The sequence below is a fragment of the Phyllobates terribilis genome, unplaced genomic scaffold (genome assembly GCF_046119375.1).
Source record: "Phyllobates terribilis strain yellow unplaced genomic scaffold, ASM4611937v1 Scaffold_8__6_contigs__length_399053987, whole genome shotgun sequence".
NCBI classification, from domain to species: domain Eukaryota; kingdom Metazoa; phylum Chordata; class Amphibia; order Anura; family Dendrobatidae; genus Phyllobates; species Phyllobates terribilis.
The window spans coordinates 387108747-387132585 of record NW_027362768.1 but is presented as its reverse complement, the minus strand read 5'-3'; the positions used below and the strand labels follow the sequence as shown (position 1 = coordinate 387132585).

At 53.0% G+C, this 23839-nt stretch overlaps 1 protein-coding gene across 1 annotated transcript in view; it reads left to right on the top strand.

Annotated features, from left to right (window-relative positions):
* The window catches only part of DCAF1 (DDB1 and CUL4 associated factor 1), a 49343-nt gene that overhangs the window by 21200 nt on the left and 4304 nt on the right, over window positions 1-23839 (top strand). The window contains exons 7-20 of the mRNA XM_073645153.1: window positions 12818-13288; window positions 13436-13537; window positions 13837-13995; window positions 14269-14448; window positions 15363-15572; window positions 15717-15886; window positions 16094-16218; window positions 16311-17574; window positions 17653-17851; window positions 17940-18022; window positions 18097-18181; window positions 19286-19519; window positions 19810-19903; window positions 19987-20091. Coding sequence (XP_073501254.1) covers window positions 12818-13288; window positions 13436-13537; window positions 13837-13995; window positions 14269-14448; window positions 15363-15572; window positions 15717-15886; window positions 16094-16218; window positions 16311-17574; window positions 17653-17851; window positions 17940-18022; window positions 18097-18181; window positions 19286-19519; window positions 19810-19903; window positions 19987-20091 — 3481 coding nt within the window. The remainder of the gene's footprint in view (window positions 1-12817; window positions 13289-13435; window positions 13538-13836; window positions 13996-14268; window positions 14449-15362; window positions 15573-15716; window positions 15887-16093; window positions 16219-16310; window positions 17575-17652; window positions 17852-17939; window positions 18023-18096; window positions 18182-19285; window positions 19520-19809; window positions 19904-19986; window positions 20092-23839) is intronic.

Genomic DNA, 23839 nt, shown 5'->3' with positions numbered 1-23839 from the left:
CACTGTGTACATACATTACATTACTGATCCTGAGTTACATCCTGTATTATACTCCAGAGCTGCACTCACTATTCTGCTGGTGCAGTCACTGTGGACATACATTACATTACTGATCCTGAGTTACCTCCTGTATTATCCTCCAGAGCTGCACTCACTATTCTGCTGGTGCAGTCACTGTGTACATACATTACATTACTGATCCTGAGTTACCTCCTGTATTATCCTCCAGAGCTGCACTCACTATTCTGCTGGTGTAGTCACTGTGTACATACATTACATTACTGATCCTGAGTTACATCCTGTATTATATTCCAGGGCTGCGCTCACTATTCTGCTGATGCAGTCACTGTGTACATACATTACTGATCCTGAGTTACATCCTGTATTATACTCCAGAGCTGCACTCACTATTCTGCTGCTGCAGTCACTGTGTACATACATTACATTACTGATCCGGAGTTACATCCTGTATTATACTCCAGAGCTGCACTCCCTATTCTGCTGGTGCAGTCACTGTGTACATACATTACATTACTGATCCTGAGTTACATCCTGTATTATACTCCAGAGCTGCACTCACTATTCTGCTGGTGCAGTCACTGTGTACATACATTACATTACTGATCCTGAGTTACATCCTGTATTATACGCCAGAGCTGCACTCACTATTCTGCTGGTGCAGTCACTGTGTACATACATTACATTACTGATCCTGAGTTACCTCCTGTATTATACTCCAGAGCTGCACTCACTATTCTGCTGGTGCAGTCACTGTGTACATACATTACATTAGTGATCCAGAGTTACCTCCTGTATTATCCTCCAGAGCTGCATTCACTATTCTGCTGGTGCAGTCACTGTGTACATACATTACATTACTGATCCTGAGTTACATCCTGTATTCTACTCCAGAGCTGCACTCACTATTCTGCTGGTGCAGTCACTGTGTACGTACATTACATTACTGATCCTGAGTTACATCCTGTATTATACTCCAGAGCTGCACTCACTCACTGTTCTGCTGGTGCAGTCACTGTGTACATACATTATATTACTGATCCTGAGTTACATCCTGTATTATACTCCAGAGCTGCACTCACTCTTCTGCTGGTGCAGTCACTGTGTACATACATTACATTAGTGATCCAGAGTTACCTCCTGTATTATCCTCCAGAGCTGCATTCACTATTCTGCTGGTGCAGTCACTGTGTACATACATTACATTACTGATCCTGAGTTACAGCCTGTATTATACTCCAGAGCTGCACTCACTCACTGTTCTGCTGGTGCAGTCACTGTGTACATACATTACATTACTGATCCTGAGTTACATCCTGTATTATACTCCAGAGCTGCACTCACTATTCTGCTGGTGCAGTCACTGTGTACAGACATTACATTACTGATCCTGAGTTACATCCTGTATTATACTCCAGAGCTGCACTCACTATTCTGCTGGTGCAGTCACTGTGTACATACATTACATTACTGATCCTGAGTTACATCCTGTATTATACTCCAGAGCTGCACTCACTATTCTGCTGGTGCAGTCACTGTGTACATACATTACATTACTGATCCTGAGTTACATCCTGTATTATACTCCAGAGCTGCACTCACTATTCTGCTGGTGCAGTCACTGTGTACATACATTACATTACTGATCCTGAGTTACCTCCTGTATTATCCTAGAGCTGCACTCACTATTCTGCTGGTGCAGTCCCTATGTACATACATTACATTACTGATCCTGAGTTACCTCCTGTATTATACTCCAGAGCTGCACTCACTATTCTGCTGGTACAGTCACTATGTACATACATTACATTACTGATCCTGAGTTACATCCTGTATTATACTCCAGAGCTGCACTCACTATTCTGCTGCTGCAGTCACTGTGTACATACATTACATTACTGATCCTGAGTTACATCCTGTATTATACTCCAGAGCTGCACTCACTATTCTGCTGTTGCAGTCACTGTGGACATACATTACATTACTGATCCTGAGTTACCTCCTGTATTATCCTCCAGAGCTGCACTCACTATTCTGCTGGTGCAGTCACTGTGTACATACATTACATTACTGATCCTGAGTTACCTCCTGTATTATCCTCCAGAGCTGCACTCACTATTCTGCTGGTGTAGTCACTGTGTACATACATTACTGATCCTGAGTTACATCCTGTATTATACCGCAGAGCTGCACTCACTATTCTGCTGGTGCAGTCACTGTGTACAGACATTACATTACTGATCCTGAGTTACCTCCTGTATTATCCTCCAGATCTGCACTCACTATTCTGCTGGTGCAGTCACTGTGTACATACATTACATTACTGATCCTGAGTTACATCCTGTATTATCCTCCAGAGCTGCACTCACTATTCTTCTGGTGCAGTCACTGTGTACATACATTACATTACTGATCCTGAGTTACATCCTGTATTATCCTCCAGAGCTGCACTCACTATTCTGCTGGTGCAGTCACTGTGTACATACATTACATTACTGATCCTGAGTTACCTCCTGTATTATCCTCCAGAGCTGCACTCACTATTCTGCTGGTGCAGTCACTGTGTACATACATTACATTACTGATCCTGAGTAACCTCCTGTATTATACTCCAGAGCTGCACTCACTATTCTGCTGGTGCAGTCACTGTGTACATACATTACATTACTGATCCTGAGTTACCTCCTGTATTATACTCCAGAGCTGCACTCACTATTCTGCTGGTGCAGTCACTGTGTACATACATTACATTACTGATCCTGAGTTACCTCCTGTATTATACTCCAGAGCTGCACTCACTATTCTGCTGGTGCAGTCACTGTGTACATACATTACATTACTGATCCTGGGTTACATCCTGTATTATACTCCAGAGCTGCACTCACTATTCTGCTGCTGCAGTCACTGTGTACATACATTACATTACTGATCCTGAGTTACATCCTGTATTATACTCCAGAGCTGCACTCACTATTCTGCTGGTGCAGTCACTGTGTACATACATTACATTACTGATCCTGAGTTACATCCTGTATTATCCTCCAGAGCTGCACTCACTATTCTGCTGGTGCAGTCACTGTGTACATACATTACATTACTGATCCTGAGTTACATCCTGTATTATCCTCCAGAGCTGCACTCACTATTCTGCTGGTGCAGTCACTGTGTACATACATTACATTACTGATCCTGAGTTACATCCTGTATTACACTCCAGAGCTGCACTCACTATTCTGCTGGTGCAGTCACTGTGTACATACATTACATTACTGATCCTGAGTTACATCCTGTATTACACTCCAGAGCTGCACTCACTATTCTGCTGGTGCAGTCACTGTGTACATACATTACATTACTGATCCTGAGTTACATCCTGTATTACACTCCAGAGCTGCACTCACTATTCTGCTGGTGCAGTCACTGTGTACATACATTACATTACTGATCCTGAGTTACATCCTGTATTATACTCCAGAGCTGCACTCACTATTCTGCTGGTGCAGTCACTGTGTACATACATTACATTACTGATCCTGAGTTACATCCTGTATTACACTCCAGAGCTGCACTCACTATTCTGCTGGAGCAGTCACTGTGTACATACATTACATTACTGATCCTGAGTTACCTCCTGTATTATACTCCAGAGCTGCACTCACTATTCTGCTGGTACAGTCACTGTGTACATACATTACATTACTGATCCTGAGTTACCTCCTGTATTATACTCCAGAGCTGCACTCACTATTCTGCTGGTGCAGTCACTGTGTACATACATTACATTACTGATCCTGAGTTACATCCTGTATTATACTCCAGAGCTGCACTCACTATTCTGCTGGTGCAGTCACTGTGTACATACATTACATTACTGATCCTGAGTTACATCCTGTATTACACTCCAGAGCTGCACTCACTATTCTGCTGGAGCAGTCACTGTGTACATACATTACATTACTGATCCTGAGTTACCTCCTGTATTATACTCCAGAGCTGCACTCACTATTCTGCTGGTGCAGTCTCTGTGTACATACATTACATTACTGATCCGGAGTTACCTCCTGTATTATCCTCCAGAGCTGCACTCACTATTCTGCTGGTGCAGTCACTGTGTACATACATTACATTACTGATCCTGAGTTACCTCCTGTATTATACTCCAGAGCTGCACTCACTATTCTGCTGGTGCAGTCACTGTGTACATACATTACTATGCCCATTCTTCCGTGGTGTCTGCTGGGTGTTGTACTCCGCTGTGCTCCTGTTTCTTGTACTGTGACTGGAGCTCTGATACCTGCCGGTTAACCCCTTCCAGTCGGGACATTGTCATGTGAGCTGTTTACCAGAGGGGGCGTTCTCCTGTATTTCCCCCGGGGCCCTATACTGCACAGTAACATTATGGGGTGCTTATGGGCCGCTGTGGCATTTGGGGGCTGCTGTATCTGTCGTATATTATAGGGGTCTGATCAGCCCCCTGTCAGTCTGACAGTGTCGGGGTAAGGTACGGGGCTCTATGTATGTAGTGCAGCGTATTATCTAAGTCAGCAGACTCTTGATGTTAAGTCCCCAGGTTTTACTAATGATGAATAATGCTTTCTCTACAACCCAAAACGAAATGAATATTTATCCTGCACGGTGAATGCTGTAAAATTGTGAAAAGTTCTGCCAGAATTGCTGTTTTTGGTCATCAAGAAAAATGAAATATAAAGTGATCAACAAGTCGTACTGGACCCAAAACTTGCAGCAGTATAAATTCCTGTCCAGAAATTTAAATATTGAACATTTGTGTCATTTTATGTTCACGAAAAACTATCTCTTCGTGTTTTTATTCTGCAAAATTAAAAGCAAGAAATGAAAAATAGATACAATTATACTAAATTAGTATCGACCTGTAAAAGAAGGATAATCGGGGGGGAGGGTTTTAGAATTGCCTTTTTTTTTTTTCAATTTTCTTTTGTTTTTGCCTCCCAAAGAGTAATAAAAAATGATCGCAAAGTCATATATGATCATATATGAGCGGGTGTAACCTGTACCCGGCAGATATTGGCTGTCACCCTGTTAAATGCCGCTGTCAAACTCTTGCGCGCCAGTATGGGGGAGCGTCGTTCCAGGCGCCCGTGCCAGGATCGCGGGTTGCTGATGGGCTGCTATGATAGATGGGGCAGGGGGCCTGTTAAAGACCTCCGTCTTCACAGAGTTACCTTGAAACTGAGCCTGTGGCCGGGCTTCACAGGAAACTCTGATTTTACTATTTGCAGCAATGCTGTGGTACCTCTGTATACACCGCGCTCCAAATTATTATTCTGCAGATTGGACAAGATGTAATTTTGTGTTTTTCCCATAAACTCATGGACGTTTTGTGTCTTGGGGTCTTCGAATCGCTGAAATCTCAGACCCTTGTGATGGATGATTAGTTGCCTTGTGCCCAATTAAAGGAAAACTCCACATTATTAAGCAGTCACAGGTTTCCAGCAACATGGAAAAGAAAAAGGATCTCCAGAAAGCTTGTCGGCAGAGGGAAGCATGAAGAGCTGTAAAATGTCCTGGTAGACGGCGGTGCTGACTTTGGTATTGATAAAACCCAGTGGACCTCCACCAGCAGATGACATGGCCCCCCAAACCATCACTGATTGTGGAGACTTCACACTAGACCTCCAGCAGCTTGGATTGTGGCCTCTCCACTCTTCCTCCAGACTCTGGGACCTTGTGGAGTGTGTCAGTGACTGCCTTCTGGACATCTGTCACGTCAGCAGTCTTCCCCATGATTGTGGAGCCTACTGAAACAGACTAAGGGACCTTTTTAAACGCTTAGGAAGCCTTTGCAGGTGTGTTTTTTGTTAATTCAGACCACTTTCTTCCTTGGTACAAAAAGAACTGTGCAATCCATAGCAAAATCATCTTCACGCTGACAATGTCCCATCTCATGCTGCAAAGAAACCTCCGAGTCATTGGCTGCTATGGGCATAGAGGAGAGAAACTCATGGTGCGGCCACCACCCTCCCCTGACCTCAGCCCTACTGAGAACCTTTGGAGTGTCCTCAGCATTAGATCTATGAGGGTGGGGGGCCGATCACATCAGATCAGCAGCTCTGAGGGAGATTCTGACATCCGGCAAAGACATTCAACCAGAAACTCTCCAAAAACTCCCACAATCAATCCCCGAGCTCCGATGTTAGATGGACGGCGGCGGCCTGTCAGGAGGCTTCTGATGGAAAAGCTTCTGATGTCGGTGAATGTGACGTCTTAATGCTGCAGATCCCACAAATCACCGATCTCAGATCTTTACAACCTGGAAAATGTCTGCACTCTTGTTCTGCAGAAGAATTTTCTGCTTCCTGAAGTTTTCATAGTTTTTAAAAATATCCTGTTCTCATTGGGAGACGTGTCCAATAAATATGATTTTATCCTCTAACATTCGATGATTGGACGTTGTACGGCTCATCTGTGTCCAGGAAAATCAGAGGAATAGGGCATCTGCTTAATAATGTGGAACGCGGTGTGTAGCACAAGCGATCAGACGTCACGAGTTCAAGTCCCCTAAGTGGACTAACGAATACATTAGAAAGGAAAAAAAAAAAAAAGAAAAATAAATATTAAAAAAAACAAGTTTGAATTGCCCCCCTTCCCCCCAATTAAAAATAATAAAAAAAGTACACACATTTGGTATCACTGTGTCCAAAAAAAAAGTTTGATCTATCAAAATACAAAAATAATTAACCTGATCCCTGTATTAAGAAAAAAAATTAAAATTCCAATTTTTTTTTTCCCAGTCTATGTTATCCAAAGCAAACAATAAGCAATTCTTCCCAAAAAACAAAAATATTTTGATTTGTAGAAAAAGCTGGGCATGTTATTAGCAACTATAGCAAGAGCCATGAAGGGAAGAGATGGGATTCTGATACAGACTCCTCCAGATATGCTGAAGGTTCTTCAAGAATTTTTCACATCATTAATACAAATCCCGAGTATCTCCTCTTGCGGAAGAGTTACACACCTTTCTAATCCCTCTTAATCTGCCTAAATTATCATCAGAAGGTTCTAATTTACGACATGCCCCCCCTTAATATAAATGAGCTCACAGGGGCAGAGGGGCTGCCGGCAGGATTATTTCCACAGTTTAGTGATGTATTGATACCTCCGTTTCTATCGGTTGGAAGATGGTAGGCTCCCGCCTTCTGTGAATGAAGCCACCATTGCCAGATTAAGACCCCCCAGCTTCCTGAATCATATCCCCCCCCCAATTTCATTGCTGAATACAGATCTTAAAATATTAGCTATACCAAGTTATTACATGCATTATACATCCAGATCAAACTGATTTCATCCCAAGCAAATAGACAGCAGTTCACATTAGACGATTATATTTTAAATATGCAAATACCCACAGAAGACAGTCGCTGTAAAGCCGCGGTGTCACTGGACGCAGATGGTGTAGAATGGGGGCACCTAAGGGAGGCGATGTCCAAAAAAAAGGGCTTTGGTGAGAGATTCATTGCATGGGTCAAGTGTCCTATACTCTGCTCCGCAAGCTAAAGTTAAAGCCAATGGGTTGATCTCGGGGGGCTTCTCCTTATATAGAGGAACGAGGCAGGGGTGCCCCTTGTCTGCACTCCTATTCTCAATAGCAGCAGCATTGAGAATATCATCAATAGTAAAGGGGTTCAGATACGGATCTCTGGTTGAGAAAGTCGCTCTTTATGCCGATGATATGCTACTTTTTCTAAATGATTGGCCTAATTCACTGAACGAGGCAATTTCTATAATAGATCATTGTGGAACTCGCTCAGGCCTGAAAATACATACATCCGAAAAATTCTCAGGCCAACTAAAAGCAGTAATGTTATTACATGCTGTTTAGAGCTTTTTTTTTAACTCTTTTTAATCATGTTTTAAATAAATTTCAAGTTTTTAATTAATTCCCTGGATTTTGTGCTGGATAAATCTCTTTCCTGCCAGTAACGTTATTTAAGTATTTGGGCATTTAAATTTAGTGAAAGAGCATCAGACTACGAAGCGTTAAATATCTCCCCATTGTTATCCAGATTCCAACAAAAAGCTAAGGCTTGGTGCAAACTTCCATTGTCTGTAATAGGAAGAGCTAACTTAAGGAAGTTGTCCACTACTTTTACATTGATGCCCTATCCCTATAAACATAGGCAGTGAATGGAGCGGAGGTTCTCGGACCTTCCCGCTGTTCTTTATGGGACCGTCTGAAGTTAGCGGGTCTCTGTCCTCTGCTCCCTATAACATAAGCGGTGAATGGAGCGGAGGTTCTCGGACCTTCCTGCTGTTCTTTATGGGACCGTCTGAAGTTAGTGGGTCTCTGTCCTCTTCTCATAACATAGGCAGTGAATGGAGCGGAGGTTCTCGGACCTTCCTGCTGTTCTTTATGGGACCGTCTGAAGTTAGCGGGTCTCTGTCCTCTGCTCCCTATAACATAGGCGGTGAACGGAGCGGAGGTTCTCGGACCTTCCCGCTGTTCTTTATGGGACTCTCTGAAGTTAGCGGGTCTCTGTCCTCTTCTCCCTATAACATAGGCGGTGAATGGAGCGGAGGTTCTCGGACCTTCCTGCTGTTCTTTATGGGACCGTCTGAAGTTAGCGGGTCTCTGTCCTCTGCTCCCTATAACATAGGCGGTGAATGGAGCGGAGGTTCTCGGACCTTCCTGCTGTTCTTTATGGGACTCTCTGAAGTTAGCGGGTCTCTGTCCTCTGCTCCCTATAACATAGGCGGTGAATGGAGCGGAGGTTCTCGGACCTTCCTGCTGTTCTTTATAGGACCGTCTGAAGTTAGCGGGTCTCTGTCCTCTTCTCCCTATAACATAGGCGGTGAATGGAGCGGAGGTTCTCGGACCTTCCTGCTGTTCTTTATGGGACTCTCTGAAGTTAGCGGGTCTCTGTCCTCTGCTCCCTATAACATAGGCGGTGAATGGAGCGGAGGTTCTCGGACCTTCCTGCTGTTCTTTATAGGACCGTCTGAATTTAGCGGGTCTCTGTCCTCTTCTCCTTATAACATAGGCGGTGAATGGAGCGGAGGTTCTCGGACCTTCCTGCTGTTCTTTATAGGACCGTCTGAATTTAGCGGGTCTCTGTCCTCTTCTCCTTATAACATAGGCGGTGAATGGAGCGGAGGTTCTAGGACCTTCCCGCTGTTCTTTATGGGACCGTCTGAAGTTAGCGGGTCTCTGTCCTCTTCTCCTTATAACATAGGCGGTGAATGGAGCGGAGGTTCTCGGACCTTCCTGCTGTTCTTTATGGGACTCTCTGAAGTTAGCGGGCCGCTGTCCTCTGCTCCCTATAACATAGGCGGTGAATGGAGCGGAGGTTCTCGGACCTTCCCGCTGTTCTTTATGGGATCGTCTGAAGTTAGCGGGTCTCTGTCCTCTTCTCCTTATAACATAGGCGGTGAATGGAGCGGAGGTTCTTGGACCTTCCTGCTGTTCTTTATGGGACCGTCTGAAGTTAGCGGGTCTCTGTCCTCTTCTCCTTATAACATAGGCGGTGAATGGAGCGGAGGTTCTTGGACCTTCCCGCTGTTCTTTATGGGACCGTCTGAAGTTAGTGGGTCTCTGTCCTCTTCTCCTTATAACATAGGCGGTGAATGGAGCGGAGGTTCTCGGACCTTCCTGCTGTTCTTTATGGGACTCTCTGAAGTTAGCGGGTCTCTGTCCTCTGCTCCCTATAACATAGGCGGTGAATGGAGCGGAGGTTCTCGGACCTTCCTGCTGTTCTTTATAGGACCGTCTGAATTTAGCGGGTCTCTGTCCTCTTCTCCTTATAACATAGGCGGTGAATGGAGCGGAGGTTCTCGGACCTTCCTGCTGTTCTTTATAGGACCGTCTGAATTTAGCGGGTCTCTGTCCTCTTCTCCTTATAACATAGGCGGTGAATGGAGCGGAGGTTCTTGGACCTTCCCGCTGTTCTTTATGGGACCGTCTGAAGTTAGTGGGTCTCTGTCCTCTTCTCCTTATAACATAGGCGGTGAATGGAGCGGAGGTTCTCGGACCTTCCTGCTGTTCTTTATGGGACTCTCTGAAGTTAGCGGGTCTCTGTCCTCTTCTCCTTATAACATAGGCGGTGAATGGAGCGGAGGTTCTAGGACCTTCCCGCTGTTCTTTATGGGACCGTCTGAAGTTAGCGGGTCTCTGTCCTCTTCTCCTTATAACATAGGCGGTGAATGGAGCGGAGGTTCTCGGACCTTCCTGCTGTTCTTTATGGGACTCTCTGAAGTTAGCGGGCCGCTGTCCTCTGCTCCCTATAACATAGGCGGTGAATGGAGCGGAGGTTCTCGGACCTTCCCGCTGTTCTTTATGGGATCGTCTGAAGTTAGCGGGTCTCTGTCCTCTTCTCCTTATAACATAGGCGGTGAATGGAGCGGAGGTTCTTGGACCTTCCTGCTGTTCTTTATGGGACCGTCTGAAGTTAGCGGGTCTCTGTCCTCTTCTCCTTATAACATAGGCGGTGAATGGAGCGGAGGTTCTCGGACCTTCCTGCTGTTCTTTATGGGACCGTCTGAAGTTAGCGGGTCTCTGTCCTCTTCTCCCTATAACATAGGCGGTGAATTGAGCGGAGGTTCTTGGACCTTCCCGCTGTTCTTTATGGGACCGTCTGAAGTTAGTGGGTCTCTGTCCTCTTCTCCTTATAACATAGGCGGTGAATGGAGCGGAGGTTCTCGGACCTTCCCGCTGTTCTTTATGGGATCGTCTGAAGTTAGCGGGTCTCTGTCCTCTTCTCCTTATGACATAGGCGGTGAATGAAGCGGAGGTTCTCGGACCTTCCTGCTGTTCTTTATGGGACCGTCTGAAGTTAGCGGGTCTCTGTCCTCTTCTCCTTATAACATAAGCGGTGAATGGAGCGGAGGTTCTCGGACCTTCCTGCTGTTCTTTATGGGACCGTCTGAAGTTAGTGGGTCTCTGTCCTCTTCTCCTTATAACATAGGCGGTGAATGGAGCGGAGGTTCTCGGACCTTCCTGCTGTTCTTTATGGGACCGTCTGAAGTTAGCGGGTCTCTGTCCTCTGCTTCCTATAACATAAGCGGTGAATGGAGCGGAGGTTCTCGGACCTTCCTGCTGGTCTTTATGGGACTCTCTGAAGTTAGCGGGTCTCTGTCCTCTGCTCCCTATAACATAGGCGGTGAATGGAGCGGAGGTTCTCGGACCTTCCCGCTGTTCTTTATGGGACTCTCTGAAGTTAGCGGGTCTCTGTCCTCTGCTCCCTATAACATAGGCGGTGAATGGAGCGGAGGTTCTCGGACCTTCCTGCTGTTCTTTATGGGACTCTCTGAAGTTAGCGGGTCTCTGTCCTCTGCTCCCTATAACATAGGCGGTGAACGGAGCGGAGGTTCTCGGACCTTCCCGCTGTTCTTTATGGGATCGTCTGAAGTTAGCGGGTCTCTGTCCTCTGCTCCCTATAACATAGGCGGTGAATGGAGCGGAGGTTCTCGGACCTTCCTGCTGTTCTTTATGGGACTCTCTGAAGTTAGCGGGTCTCTGTCCTCTGCTCCCTATAACATAAGCGGTGAATGGAGCGGAGGTTCTCGGACCTTCCTGCTGTTCTCGGACCTTCCTGCTGTTCTTTATCGGACCGTCTGAAGTTAGTGGGTCTCTGTCCTCTTCTCCTTATAACATAGGCGGTGAATGGAGCGGAGGTTCTCGGACCTTCCTGCTGTTCTTTATGGGACCGTCTGAAGTTAGCGGGTCTCTGTCCTCTGCTCCCTATAACATAAGCGGTGAATGGAGCGGAGGTTCTTGGACCTTCCTGCTGTTCTTTATGGGACTCTCTGAAGTTAGCGCGTCTCTGTCCTCTGCTCCCTATAACATAGGCGGTGAATGGAGCGGAGGTTCTCGGACCTTCCTGCTGTTCTTTATGGGACCGTCTGAAGTTAGTGGGTCTCTGTCCTCTTCTCCCTATAACATAGGCGGTGAATGGAGCGGAGGTTCTCGGACCTTCCCGCTGTTCTTTATGGGACCGTCTGAAGTTAGTGGGTCTCTGTCCTCTTCTCCTTATAACATAGGCGGTGAATGGAGCGGAGGTTCTCGGACCTTCCTGCTGTTCTTTATGGGACCGTCTGAAGTTAGTGGGTCTCTGTCCTCTGCTCCCTATAACATAAGCGGTGAATGGAGCGGAGGTTCTCGGACCTTCCTGCTGTTCTTTATGGGACTCTCTGAAGTTAGCAGGTCGCTGTCCTCTGCTCCCTATAACATAGGCGGTGAATGGAGCGGAGGTTCTCGGACCTTCCCGCTGTTCTTTATGGGACCGTCTGAAGTTAGCGGGTCTCTGTCCTCTGCTCCCTATAACATAGGCGGTGAATGGAGCGGAGGTTCTCGGACCTTCCCGCTGTTCTTTATGGGACCGTCTGAAGTTAGCGGGTCTCTGTCCTCTGCTCCCTATAACATAGGCGGTGAATGGAGCGGAGGTTCTCGGACCTTCCCGCTGTTCTTTATGGGACCGTCTGAAGTTAGCGGGTCTCTGTCCTCTGCTCCCTATAACATAGGCGGTGAATGGAGCGGAGGTTCTCGGACCTTCCCGCTGTTCTTTATGGGACCGTCTGAAGTTAGCGGGTCTCTGTCCTCTTATAACATAGGCGGTGAATGGAGCGGAGGCCGAGCATTTGCATCTCCGTTTCATTCCAGACGGGGCTGCGGAGCCCCGCGATCACGCCCAGCGATCACGAAGCTATCCCTTTTTTCACAGATAGGGGATGACGTAATATTTTGGGATTAACCCTTTAAGGTATTGCTGTAATTGTCAGTGTAATATTTCATCTGACTCTCTTCTCGACGACTTCTCCTTTTCCTTAGGTTGCGCTTGTTTTGCGCAGACTTCGTGAACTTCAGACCCGGGAAACATCTAACAAGCAGGAAAGCAAACGTCCCAGTCCGCGTAAGCCCCTTGGTGAGCCGCTCCTCCCGCTGGATGAAGAGGCCGTGGACATGGACTACGGAGAGAATTCACATGATACAAGAGCAAAGCCGGACAATCTTGACCTCTCTTTCCAGGCAGAGACGACGTCTCCAGGTATTGGGGTCATGGTTAATTCTGATGGCACTGGACCGCCGCGGAGACCAAAACCCGACACCGATTCTCACCGCAAAGTGAAACAGAAACTGAGCTTTGAGTCTGATCGAGCGCCAAGCGAACTATCCAACAGCAGCTGGTCCGAGATGTCAGTCTGGGTTATTGGCACCAACTACAGCTTGTCCCCCCTGACCCCGGCCATCGAACAGCGGCTGATCCTACAGTACCTCACCCCCCTCGGAGAATACCAGGAGGTGAGGAGCTGAGAGTGATGAGACGTGAGGGGGAGGAAGGCTCACACGCCAGGGTTATAGCTTGTGTGATCGGGTGATTGTCGGGCAGCTCATCGCTTCTCCTCTCTGATTGCGTTATCATTGTCGCCCGCTTTCTTTCTCCCTTAGTTGCTCCCAATCTTCATGCAGATGGGATCCCGGGAGCTCATGATGTATTACATCGATCTGAAGCGGACGAATGACGTCCTCCTCACATTTGAGGCTTTGAAGGTAAATTATGCTGATTCCCTCCATTATCTCAGTGATAGAAGCAGTCTCCTCTCTGATGTTATTTGCACTTTTGCTATTCTCATTCATTCATTCAATTCTACGGTAAGAAGCATCCAGAGCGGGGTGCGATTACCCGCCTGAGATGACGGCGTTTCCCATCTTCTGCCTTCGTTTTCACCCGTTGTGACCCTGCGACGTGCAGCTGTTTCCCATCTGGTGTGAATGTGGGTCAGCAGCAGACGATGCTTCTTGTCCACCAGTGTTTTCAGCTCTTTCTCCTCTTTCCCTTTGTCCGCCAGCATTTGGCTTCTCTTCTTCTCCACAACAAGTTTGCTGCAGAGTTTGTTTCTCACGGTGGTGTGCAGAAACTGCTGGAGATCCCCCGTCCTTCCATGGCAGCGACCGGCGTGTCCATGTGTCTGTACTACTTGTCCTACAACCAGGATGCTATGGAACGGGTGAGTCTGTGATTGGAGACGCAGGATGCCGCTGTAAGTCGCTGTAACCTGCTACACTCCGGTGTCGGCTGGACTTGACCATTTCATTCTCTGAAAGCAAGCAGTGGTCTTTTACTGAATATTGAGTGTGTAAAAGAGGTTCTGTCACCAGATGGCAAAATACAAAGTGCACAGGGTTCTCTCGGACCTGATGAGGCTGTGAACTTATGAATTCCATGTCAGGATGGGTGCATAGTGGGTTCTTAGCATCTCTTCTGTCCTCCCCTCTCCTAGGTCTGCATGCATCCTCACAAGGTGCTGGCGGACGTGGTCAGCTACACGCTGTGGCTCATGGAGTGCTCCCATGCTTCGGGCTGCTGCCACGCCACCATGTTTTTCTCCATCTGCTTCTCCTTCCGAGCTGTTCTGGAGCTGTTCGACAACCAGGATGGGCTGCGCCGGCTGGTTAATCTTGTAAGAGAGACCGGGGGGGTCATGTCATGTATCTGTGATGGGGCCATGTGTGTATTGTGGGGGGTTTCTGCTGGATCTGCTCTGAGGCCGGTGGCTGCACTAGTCCCTCCACACAGCGGCCACTTCCTACCATGGTAGAGGGACACCCACTGGAGACACCAGGAACTGCATGGCCACTGAAATATATGGCCCTACCTGGATAGTGAGAAGGTTGGGGATACATTGTGATATGTGAAGGGGTCATAGTGCAATATGTGTGGGTGGATCACAGTGCTGTACATGAGGTGGGTGGGGGGATCACAGTTCAATATGTAAGGTGGGTGGAGGGGTCTCGGTGCTATACGTGAGGTGGGGGGGGGTCTCAGTACTATACGTGAGGTGGGTGGGGGGTCGCAGGTCTGTACCTGAGGAGGGTGGGGGTCGCAGGTCTGTACCTGAGGAGGGTGGGGGTCGCAGGTCTGTACCTGAGGAGGGTGGGGGTCGCAGGTCTGTACCTGAGGAGGGTGGGGGTCGCAGGTCTGTACCTGAGGAGGGTGGGGGGGTCGCAGGTCTGTACGTGAGGTAGGTTGGGGGGGGGGTCACAATGTTGTATGTGAGGTAGGGTGGGGGGGTCACATTGCAATATGAGGAGGTGGGGAATCAAAGTGCTGTACGTGAGGTGGGTGGAGGGGTCACAGTGCTGTACGTCAGATGGGCAGGGGGGTCACAGTGCTGTACGTCTGGGTGGGATGTCACAGTGCAATATGAGGAGGTGGGGGGTCATAGTGCTGTACGTGAGGTGGGTGAGGGGTCTCAGTGCTGTACGTGAGGTGGGTGGGGGGGGTCTCAGTGCTGTACGTGAGGTGGGTAGTTTGAGAGCAGACTTGTGACGACGCAGGATCCCCCATCACGTGTCGCCTGCTTTGCTTGCTCAGATCAGTACTCTGGAGATCCTGAACCTAGAAGACCAGGGAGCTCTACTCAGTGACGATGAGATTTTTGCAAGTCGGCAAACAGGAAAACATACGTGCATGGCGTTACGCCGATACTTTGAAGCTCATCTCGCCATCAAGGTGGAGCAAGTGAAGCAGTCCCTGCAGCGCACAGAGGGTGGTCTGCCCATCCATCCTCCTCCTCCGTACAAGGTGGGCAGCTCGTGTCCTGACCGGTTTCAGCCTTTCTCCTGTAATATCTGTAGATGGTTTGTCCTGGATTTTGCAGCGTTGTCTGCAGTTTACTGCTGTTGTCGTAGTCGCTGCTCCCTGAAGCTTCGCTCTGCTTTTTGTTAGGCCTGTACATACACCCGAGAGCAGATCGTGGAGATGATGGAGTACCTGATAGCGTTCGGCCCTTCTCAGCTGTACTGGGAACCTGCCGAGGTTTTCCTCAAGCTGTCCTGCGTGCAGCTGCTTCTTCAGCTCATCTCCATCGCCTGCAGCTGGAAGACGTACTATGCCAGGTGAGTGCCAAGCTCCTGGTTCTCTTAGGCTGTGACATCGCTGGAGCTGTAGCGCCCCCACATTGTTCATCGGGGCGCAGCGGTACATCCATGTGTGACCTTCTCTTCTCTGTGGCCCCATTCACACCTTATTAGTGAGCTTCATTCGTCACCTTGGCTGGAAAGCTCCTGGCCGCTGACACATCTTGTATCTCATTGACCCCACAGAAATGACACGGTCCGCTACGCTCTGGATGTCCTTGCGATCCTCACAGTGGTGCCAAAAATCCAGCTGCAGTTGTCGGAGCCGGTGGACGTTTTGGATGAGGCGGGCTCCACGGTCTCAACTGTAGGTAAGAAGAGGCGTCTGATGTCCTTGTGGCTGATCCTCTTGTCGGCCGTGTTAGAGATGCGGTGTTGGTTCACCTCTTTTCGTTTTCCTTAGGGATGAGCATCGTCTTGGGCGTTGCGGAGGGAGAGTTTTTCACCCACGATGCAGAGATCCAGAAATCGGCTTTACAGATCATCATCAATTGCGTATGTGCCCCAGAGACCCGCATCTCCAGCATTGCAAAATATGTCTCTGGGACCCCCCGGAGACGGACACCTATGTCTCAAAGTTTCCAGCCGCACGGCCGTGGTGGGAGCGGGGAGCCGACGCTGGCCAAGATGTGGAATGTCGTCCAGTCCAATAATGGCATCAAGGTGCTTCTGTCTCTGTTGTCGGTGAAGATGCCCATAACAGATGCCGACCAGATCCGGGCTCTGTCCTGCAAAGCGCTGGTCGGCCTCGGTCGTAGCACTTCGGTGAGACAGATCATCAGCAAACTCCCCTTATTCAGCAGCGGTCAAATCCAGCAACTAATGAAGGAGCCGATCCTCCAGGATAAGCGCAGCGAGCATGTCCGATTCTGCAAGTTTGCAGCAGAGCTGATTGAGAGGGTCTCGGGGAAGCCCCTACTGATGGGCAGTGACGTGTCATTAGCGCGACTGCAGAAAGCAGATGTGGTGGCGCAGTCTCGTATTTCCTTCCCGGAGAAGGAGCTCTTGGTGTTAATTCGCAACCATCTCATTTCCAAGGGTCTACAGGAAACATCGACGGCTTTGACTCGGGAGGCGGACCTGCCTATGACCGCGGCATCGCACTCCTCGTCCTTCCTGCCTGCTGCCACCACTCAGCCACCAGCTTCTTCTTCACCTGTTTCCCTGCCGCGGACCCCACGACTCCCTGCCCGCTTGTCTACCAGCTCTCTGTGCCCTCACCCGCCATCTCGCACCCAGCTACCCCCCCAGTTGTCATCGCCTGCCCCGGCCTCTACAGGTTCCCCTGTAATCGGTCGTATCAGTTTTGTACGAGAACGTCAGTCGCCCTGTAATGGAAAGCGATCCCGTGTCCTGAGACAGAAGTCCGACCACGGGGCGTACAGCCAGAGCCCTGCCATCAGAAAGCAGCTGGAGCGGCACGTGCCCTCCCCACCCACCCTGGACAGTATCATGACCGAGTATCTACGGGAGCAGCACGCTCGTTGTAAGAACCCAGTTGCCATTTGCCCTCCCTTTTCCCTTTTTACCCCTCACCAATGTCCAGAGCCCAAGCAGCGCAGACAAGCACCAACCAATTGCACGTCACGCCTGACTCGCCGCGCCGCCTTCCCGAAATATGGGGGTGTGGATGGAGGCTGCTTTGACCGACACCTGATATTCAGCAGGTGATGATCGCATGGGAACGGGACCCATGTGGGGCTGATCCGTTCTGTACTCATCACTTCTGTCCTCGCTTCTTCCAGGTTCCGTCCAATCTCTGTGTTCAGAGAAGCCAACGAGGATGAAAGCGGCTTCACCTGTTGTGCCTTTTCAGCTCGAGAACGTTTCCTGATGTTGGGCACCTGCACAGGGCAACTCAAGCTGTACAATGTGTTCAGCGGGCAGGAAGAAGCCAGCTACAACTGCCACAACTCTGCCATAACTCACCTGGAGCCGTCACGGGTAGGTTCCCTGGTCACCAGACATCTGGGCTTCCTCCGTCCACCTCCAGGCCTGCGCCCCTCGTCCTATGACATGTCTGTTCCCGCAGGATGGATCCCTTCTTCTCACTGCCGCCACATGGAGTCAGCCGCTTTCTGCACTATGGGGCATGAAGTCCGTCTTTGACATGAAGTGAGTGGGTTTCGGGTAGGGGCGGTGGAGGTCCCTCTGTTCTTAGTGTCTCACTCTGTCTTGTTGATTTCCAGGCACTCTTTTACTGAGGATCATTATGTGGAGTTTAGCAAACTGTCCCAGGACCGAGTCATCGGCACCAAGGAAGACGTCGCTCATGTGAGTAATTAGCATCTCTGGAGGCCGCTCAGCCTGTGCGTCATAGGCCGAGGGGTAACACTGGCGGTAACGAGGTCCAAGCTGGCGGATGATTCTCATAATCACAAGTGGGTAAAATTGCAAAGTGTTTGTGCAAACCAGGAACTCTGCAACTTGCCTCTTGTGAAAAAAGGCCTCTGTTCTCAAGAACAGAGGGATTTATAATTCTATTGGTTACAGCTTATTTCCTAGGTTACCGATCACCTCTGTCTTATATCGGCAATGGTCGGTGTCCTAAGCACGCAGTTGGTGCTTGCCAGATTTGTAGCCCAGAGCTTGTAAGCGCTGCTCTGATGCTCACTGGATTGCTGCGTCCGGCTGCTTTAGTCCCCCTGCGCTCCTTCGATGCTGCAGAGGTAATGAGGTCTCTATCAGCATGGGAGAGCACACAATTCGGGCCAGTGGCGTGACCTTTATGTCAATCGTTATGAGTGCATCTCCCCCAACATGGAGGAGTAGCGGTGCGGTCCTGATGAGACTGACCTTTACGTGTGCGGGCCCTTGCTTCGCTCATCGGCCCCTAGACTTCGTTGTTTGCTGCTCAGGATATTAATTTTTGGGCAGGTTCACACTCGGCAGGTTCACACTCGGCAGGCTCACACTCGGCAGGCTTAGTTGCTTTATAGAAGTGATCGGGATCTGTAAACCTCGTTGCCGTGCAGATACGACACCTCCAGATGGATCAAACAGGTCCTACAGATTATTTTCAGAACAATTACTTTCCCTCATTCTGAATAACCCGAGCTGCGGCATCTCCCCGACAGCCACAATGAAAAGTTCTGCAACTTTCTAATACACATCAGCTGTCACCATTTTCAATATCTCTGCTTGCTGAAAAACTAAGCTGCCCCTGATCTCACGGCTGAGGGTGCAGCACATCTGTCTGCAATGCTCTGTGGGCGAAGGACACACAGAGGACTGGATCTTGTACAGTTGCAGGACTTTAATGGTCCTTGCTCCATCCCCTGATGGCCGTGCACGCCGGCTTGTGGTGGTTCTCTGCAGGCCGCTCGCCAATACTCTGCAGCAGATTTCTTATGTGTTCACCCTCGGTATCTCCTACAGATTTATGACATCCAGACCGGGCAGAAGCTGCTGACTTTATACAATCCGGACCTGGCCAATAACTACAAGCGTAACTGCGCCACCTTCAACCCCACCGACGACCTGGTACTGAATGACGGGGTCCTATGGGACGTGCGCTCCACTCAAGCCATTCACAAGTTTGACAAGTTCAACATGAACATCAGTGGAGTTTTCCATCCGAACGGCCTGGAGGTCATAGTCAACACCGAGATTGTATCCTCTGCGGAGTCTCAGCACGGGGCTCGTATACATGTAGTTTTCAATATCACTGCTTGCTGTCAGATCATAGGGCCAATTTAGAAGTAGAAACTACAACATGGACTCCATTCACTTGTAATGATGTCACTATTAAATCAAGATTTGTTTTTATTGACAACAAGCAGACATCTTGAAAACTTTGATGGATTGTATCCAGTCTGGGGAAAGTTGCAGAACTTTTCCCTGTAGATGATTTTATTTCTGTCCATTTCCTGTGATGTGGTTTCCATAACCGTCTGCTGAAGTGGGACCTGCGAACCTTCCACCTCCTCCACACGGTGCCAGACCTGGATCAGTGCCGCGTGGTCTTCAATAACACGGGGACGGTGATGTATGGAGGTGAGCGCCCGGAGTTTCCGCCGCCTCCACTCCTCCTCTTCCGTCCTTCTGTCCTGTAATGTCTGTCTCCTCTGTTCTGGCAGCCATGCTGCAGGCCGACGATGAGGACGACCTCCTGGAGGAGAAGATGAAGAGTCCATTTGGTTCCTCTTTCCGCACGTTTAACGCCACAGATTACAAACCCATCGGTGAGTGATAAACCGGGAGGATTTCCAGGCACAAAGAAGGCTTCAAAAGCAATTATCACCCAAAACCTGAACATCGGTGCAGTCTCTGACCGTTGTCAGTGCCATGAGGGCGGATAGTGCCAAGACGCGTTGGTCCACAGGGCGATGGTGTCACCGGCAGGAGGGCAATTACTAGTAGAGGACTTCCTGCAGTGACCGTCACCTGCCCCTTTCCCCCTGCAGTGACCACCTGCCCTCCCTCCCCGCAGTGACCGTCGCCTGCCCTCCCTCCCCGCAGTGACTGTCTCCTGCCCCCCCCTCCCCGCAGTGACTGTCTCCTGCACCCCCCTCCCCGCAGTGACTGTCTCCTGCCCCCCCCTCCCCGCAGTGACCGTCGCCTGCTCCCCCCTCCCCGCAGTGACCGTCGCCTGCTCCCCCCTCCCCGCAGTGACCGTCGCCTGCTCCCCCCTCCCCGCAGTGACCGTCGGCTGCTCCCCCCTCCCCGCAGTGACTGTCTCCTGCCCCCCCCTCCCCGCAGTGACCGTCGCCTGCTCCCCCCTCCCCGCAGTGACCGTCGCCTGCTCCCCCCTCCCCGCAGTAACCGTCGGCTGCTCCCCCCTCCCCGCAGTGACTGTCTCCTGCCCCCCCCTCCCCGCAGTGACCGTCGCCTGCTCCCCCCTCCCCGCAGTGACCGTCGCCTGCTCCCCCCTCCCCGCAGTGACCGTCGCCTGCTCCCCCCTCCCCGCAGTGACCGTCTCCTGCCCCCCCCTCCCCGCAGTGACCGTCGCCTGCTCCCCCCTCCCCGCAGTGACCGTCGCCTGCTCCCCCCTCCCCGCAGTGACCGTCGCCTGCTCCCCCCTCCCCGCAGTGACCGTCGCCTGCTCCCCCCTCCCCGCAGTGACCGTCGCCTGCTGCCCCCTCCCCGCAGTGACCGTCGCCTGCTGCCCCCTCCCCGCAGTGACCGTCTCCTGCCCCCCCCTCCCCGCAGTGACCGTCGCCTGCTCCCCCCTCCCCGCAGTGACCGTCGCCTGCTCCCCCCTCCCCGCAGTGACCGTCGCCTGCTCCCCCCTCCCCGCAGTGACCGTCGCCTGCTGCCCCCTCCCCGCAGTGACCGTCGCCTGCTCCCCCCTCCCCGCAGTGACCGTCGGCTGCTCCCCCCTCCCCGCAGTGACTGTCTCCTGCTCCCCCCTCCCCGCAGTGACCGTCTCCTGCCCCCCCCTCCCCGCAGTGACCGTCGCCTGCTCCCCCCTCCCCGCAGTGACCGTCGCCTGCTCCCCCCTCCCCGCAGTGACCGTCTCCTGCCCCCCCCTCCCCGCAGTGACCGTCGCCTGCTCCCCCCTCCCCGCAGTGACCGTCGCCTGCTCCCCCCTCCCCGCAGTGACCGTCGCCTGCTCCCCCCTCCCCGCAGTGACCGTCGCCTGCTGCCCCCTCCCCGCAGTGACCGTCTCCTGCCCCCCCCTCCCCGCAGTGACCGTCGCCTGCTCCCCCCTCCCCGCAGTGACCGTCGCCTGCTCCCCCCTCCCCGCAGTGACCGTCGCCTGCTCCCCCCTCCCCGCAGTGACCGTCGCCTGCTGCCCCCTCCCCGCAGTGACCGTCGCCTGCTCCCCCCTCCCCGCAGTGACCGTCGGCTGCTCCCCCCTCCCCGCAGTGACTGTCTCCTGCTCCCCCCTCCCCGCAGTGACCGTCTCCTGCCCCCCCCTCCCCGCAGTGACCGTCGCCTGCTCCCCCCTCCCCGCAGTGACCGTCGCCTGCTCCCCCCTCCCCGCAGTGACCGTCTCCTGCCCCCCCCTCCCCGCAGTGACCGTCGCCTGCTCCCCCCTCCCCGCAGTGACCGTCGCCTGCTCCCCCCTCCCCGCAGTGACCGTCGCCTGCTCCCCCCTCCCCGCAGTGACCGTCGCCTGCTGCCCCCTCCCCGCAGTGACCGTCTCCTGCCCCCCCCTCCCCGCAGTGACCGTCGCCTGCTCCCCCCTCCCCGCAGTGACCGTCGCCTGCTCCCCCCTCCCCGCAGTGACCGTCGCCTGCTGCCCCCTCCCCGCAGTGACCGTCGCCTGCTCCCCCCTCCCCGCAGTGACCGTCGGCTGCTCCCCCCTCCCCGCAGTGACTGTCTCCTGCTCCCCCCTCCCCGCAGTGACCGTCTCCTGCCCCCCCCTCCCCGCAGTGACCGTCGCCTGCTCCCCCCTCCCCGCAGTGACCGTCGCCTGCTCCCCCCTCCCCGCAGTGACCGTCTCCTGCCCCCCCCTCCCCGCAGTGACCGTCGCCTGCTCCCCCCTCCCCGCAGTGACCGTCGCCTGCTGCCCCCTCCCCGCAGTGACCGTCGCCTGCTCCCCCCTCCCCGCAGTGACCGTCGGCTGCTCCCCCCTCCCCGCAGTGACCGTCTCCTGCTCCCCCCTCCCCGCAGTGACCGTCTCCTGCCCCCCCCTCCCCGCAGTGACCGTCGCCTGCTCCCCCCTCCCCGCAGTGACCGTCGCCTGCTCCCCCCTCCCCGCAGTGACCGTCGCCTGCTGCCCCCTCCCCGCAGTGACCGTCGCCTGCTGCCCCCTCCCCGCAGTGACCGTCGCCTGCTCCCCCCTCCCCGCAGTGACCGTCGGCTGCTCCCCCCTCCCCGCAGTGACTGTCTCCTGCTCCCCCCTCCCCGCAGTGACCGTCTCCTGCCCCCCCCTCCCCGCAGTGACCGTCGCCTGCTCCCCCCTCCCCGCAGTGACCGTCGCCTGCTCCCCCCTCCCCGCAGTGACCGTCTCCTGCCCCCCCCTCCCCGCAGTGACCGTCGCCTGCTCCCCCCTCCCCGCAGTGACCGTCGCCTGCTCCCCCCTCCCCGCAGTGACCGTCGCCTGCTCCCCCCTCCCCGCAGTGACCGTCGCCTGCTGCCCCCTCCCCGCAGTGACCGTCTCCTGCCCCCCCCTCCCCGCAGTGACCGTCGCCTGCTCCCCCCTCCCCGCAGTGACCGTCGCCTGCTCCCCCCTCCCCGCAGTGACCGTCGCCTGCTCCCCCCTCCCCGCAGTGACCGTCGCCTGCTGCCCCCTCCCCGCAGTGACCGTCGCCTGCTCCCCCCTCCCCGCAGTGACCGTCGGCTGCTCCCCCCTCCCCGCAGTGACTGTCTCCTGCTCCCCCCTCCCCGCAGTGACCGTCTCCTGCCCCCCCCTCCCCGCAGTGACCGTCGCCTGCTCCCCCCTCCCCGCAGTGACCGTCGCCTGCTCCCCCCTCCCCGCAGTGACCGTCTCCTGCCCCCCCCTCCCCGCAGTGACCGTCGCCTGCTCCCCCCTCCCCGCAGTGACCGTCGCCTGCTCCCCCCTCCCCGCAGTGACCGTCGCCTGCTCCCCCCTCCCCGCAGTGACCGTCGCCTGCTGCCCCCTCCCCGCAGTGACCGTCTCCTGCCCCCCCCTCCCCGCAGTGACCGTCGCCTGCTCCCCCCTCCCCGCAGTGACCGTCGCCTGCTCCCCCCTCCCCGCAGTGACCGTCGCCTGCTGCCCCCTCCCCGCAGTGACCGTCGCCTGCTCCCCCCTCCCCGCAGTGACCGTCGGCTGCTCCCCCCTCCCCGCAGTGACCGTCTCCTGCTCCCCCCTCCCCGCAGTGACCGTCTCCTGCCCCCCCCTCCCCGCAGTGACCGTCGCCTGCTCCCCCCTCCCCGCAGTGACCGTCGCCTGCTCCCCCCTCCCCGCAGTGACCGTCTCCTGCCCCCCCCTCCCCGCAGTGACCGTCGCCTGCTCCCCCCTCCCCGCAGTGACCGTCGCCTGCTCCCCCCTCCCCGCAGTGACCGTCGCCTGCTCCCCCC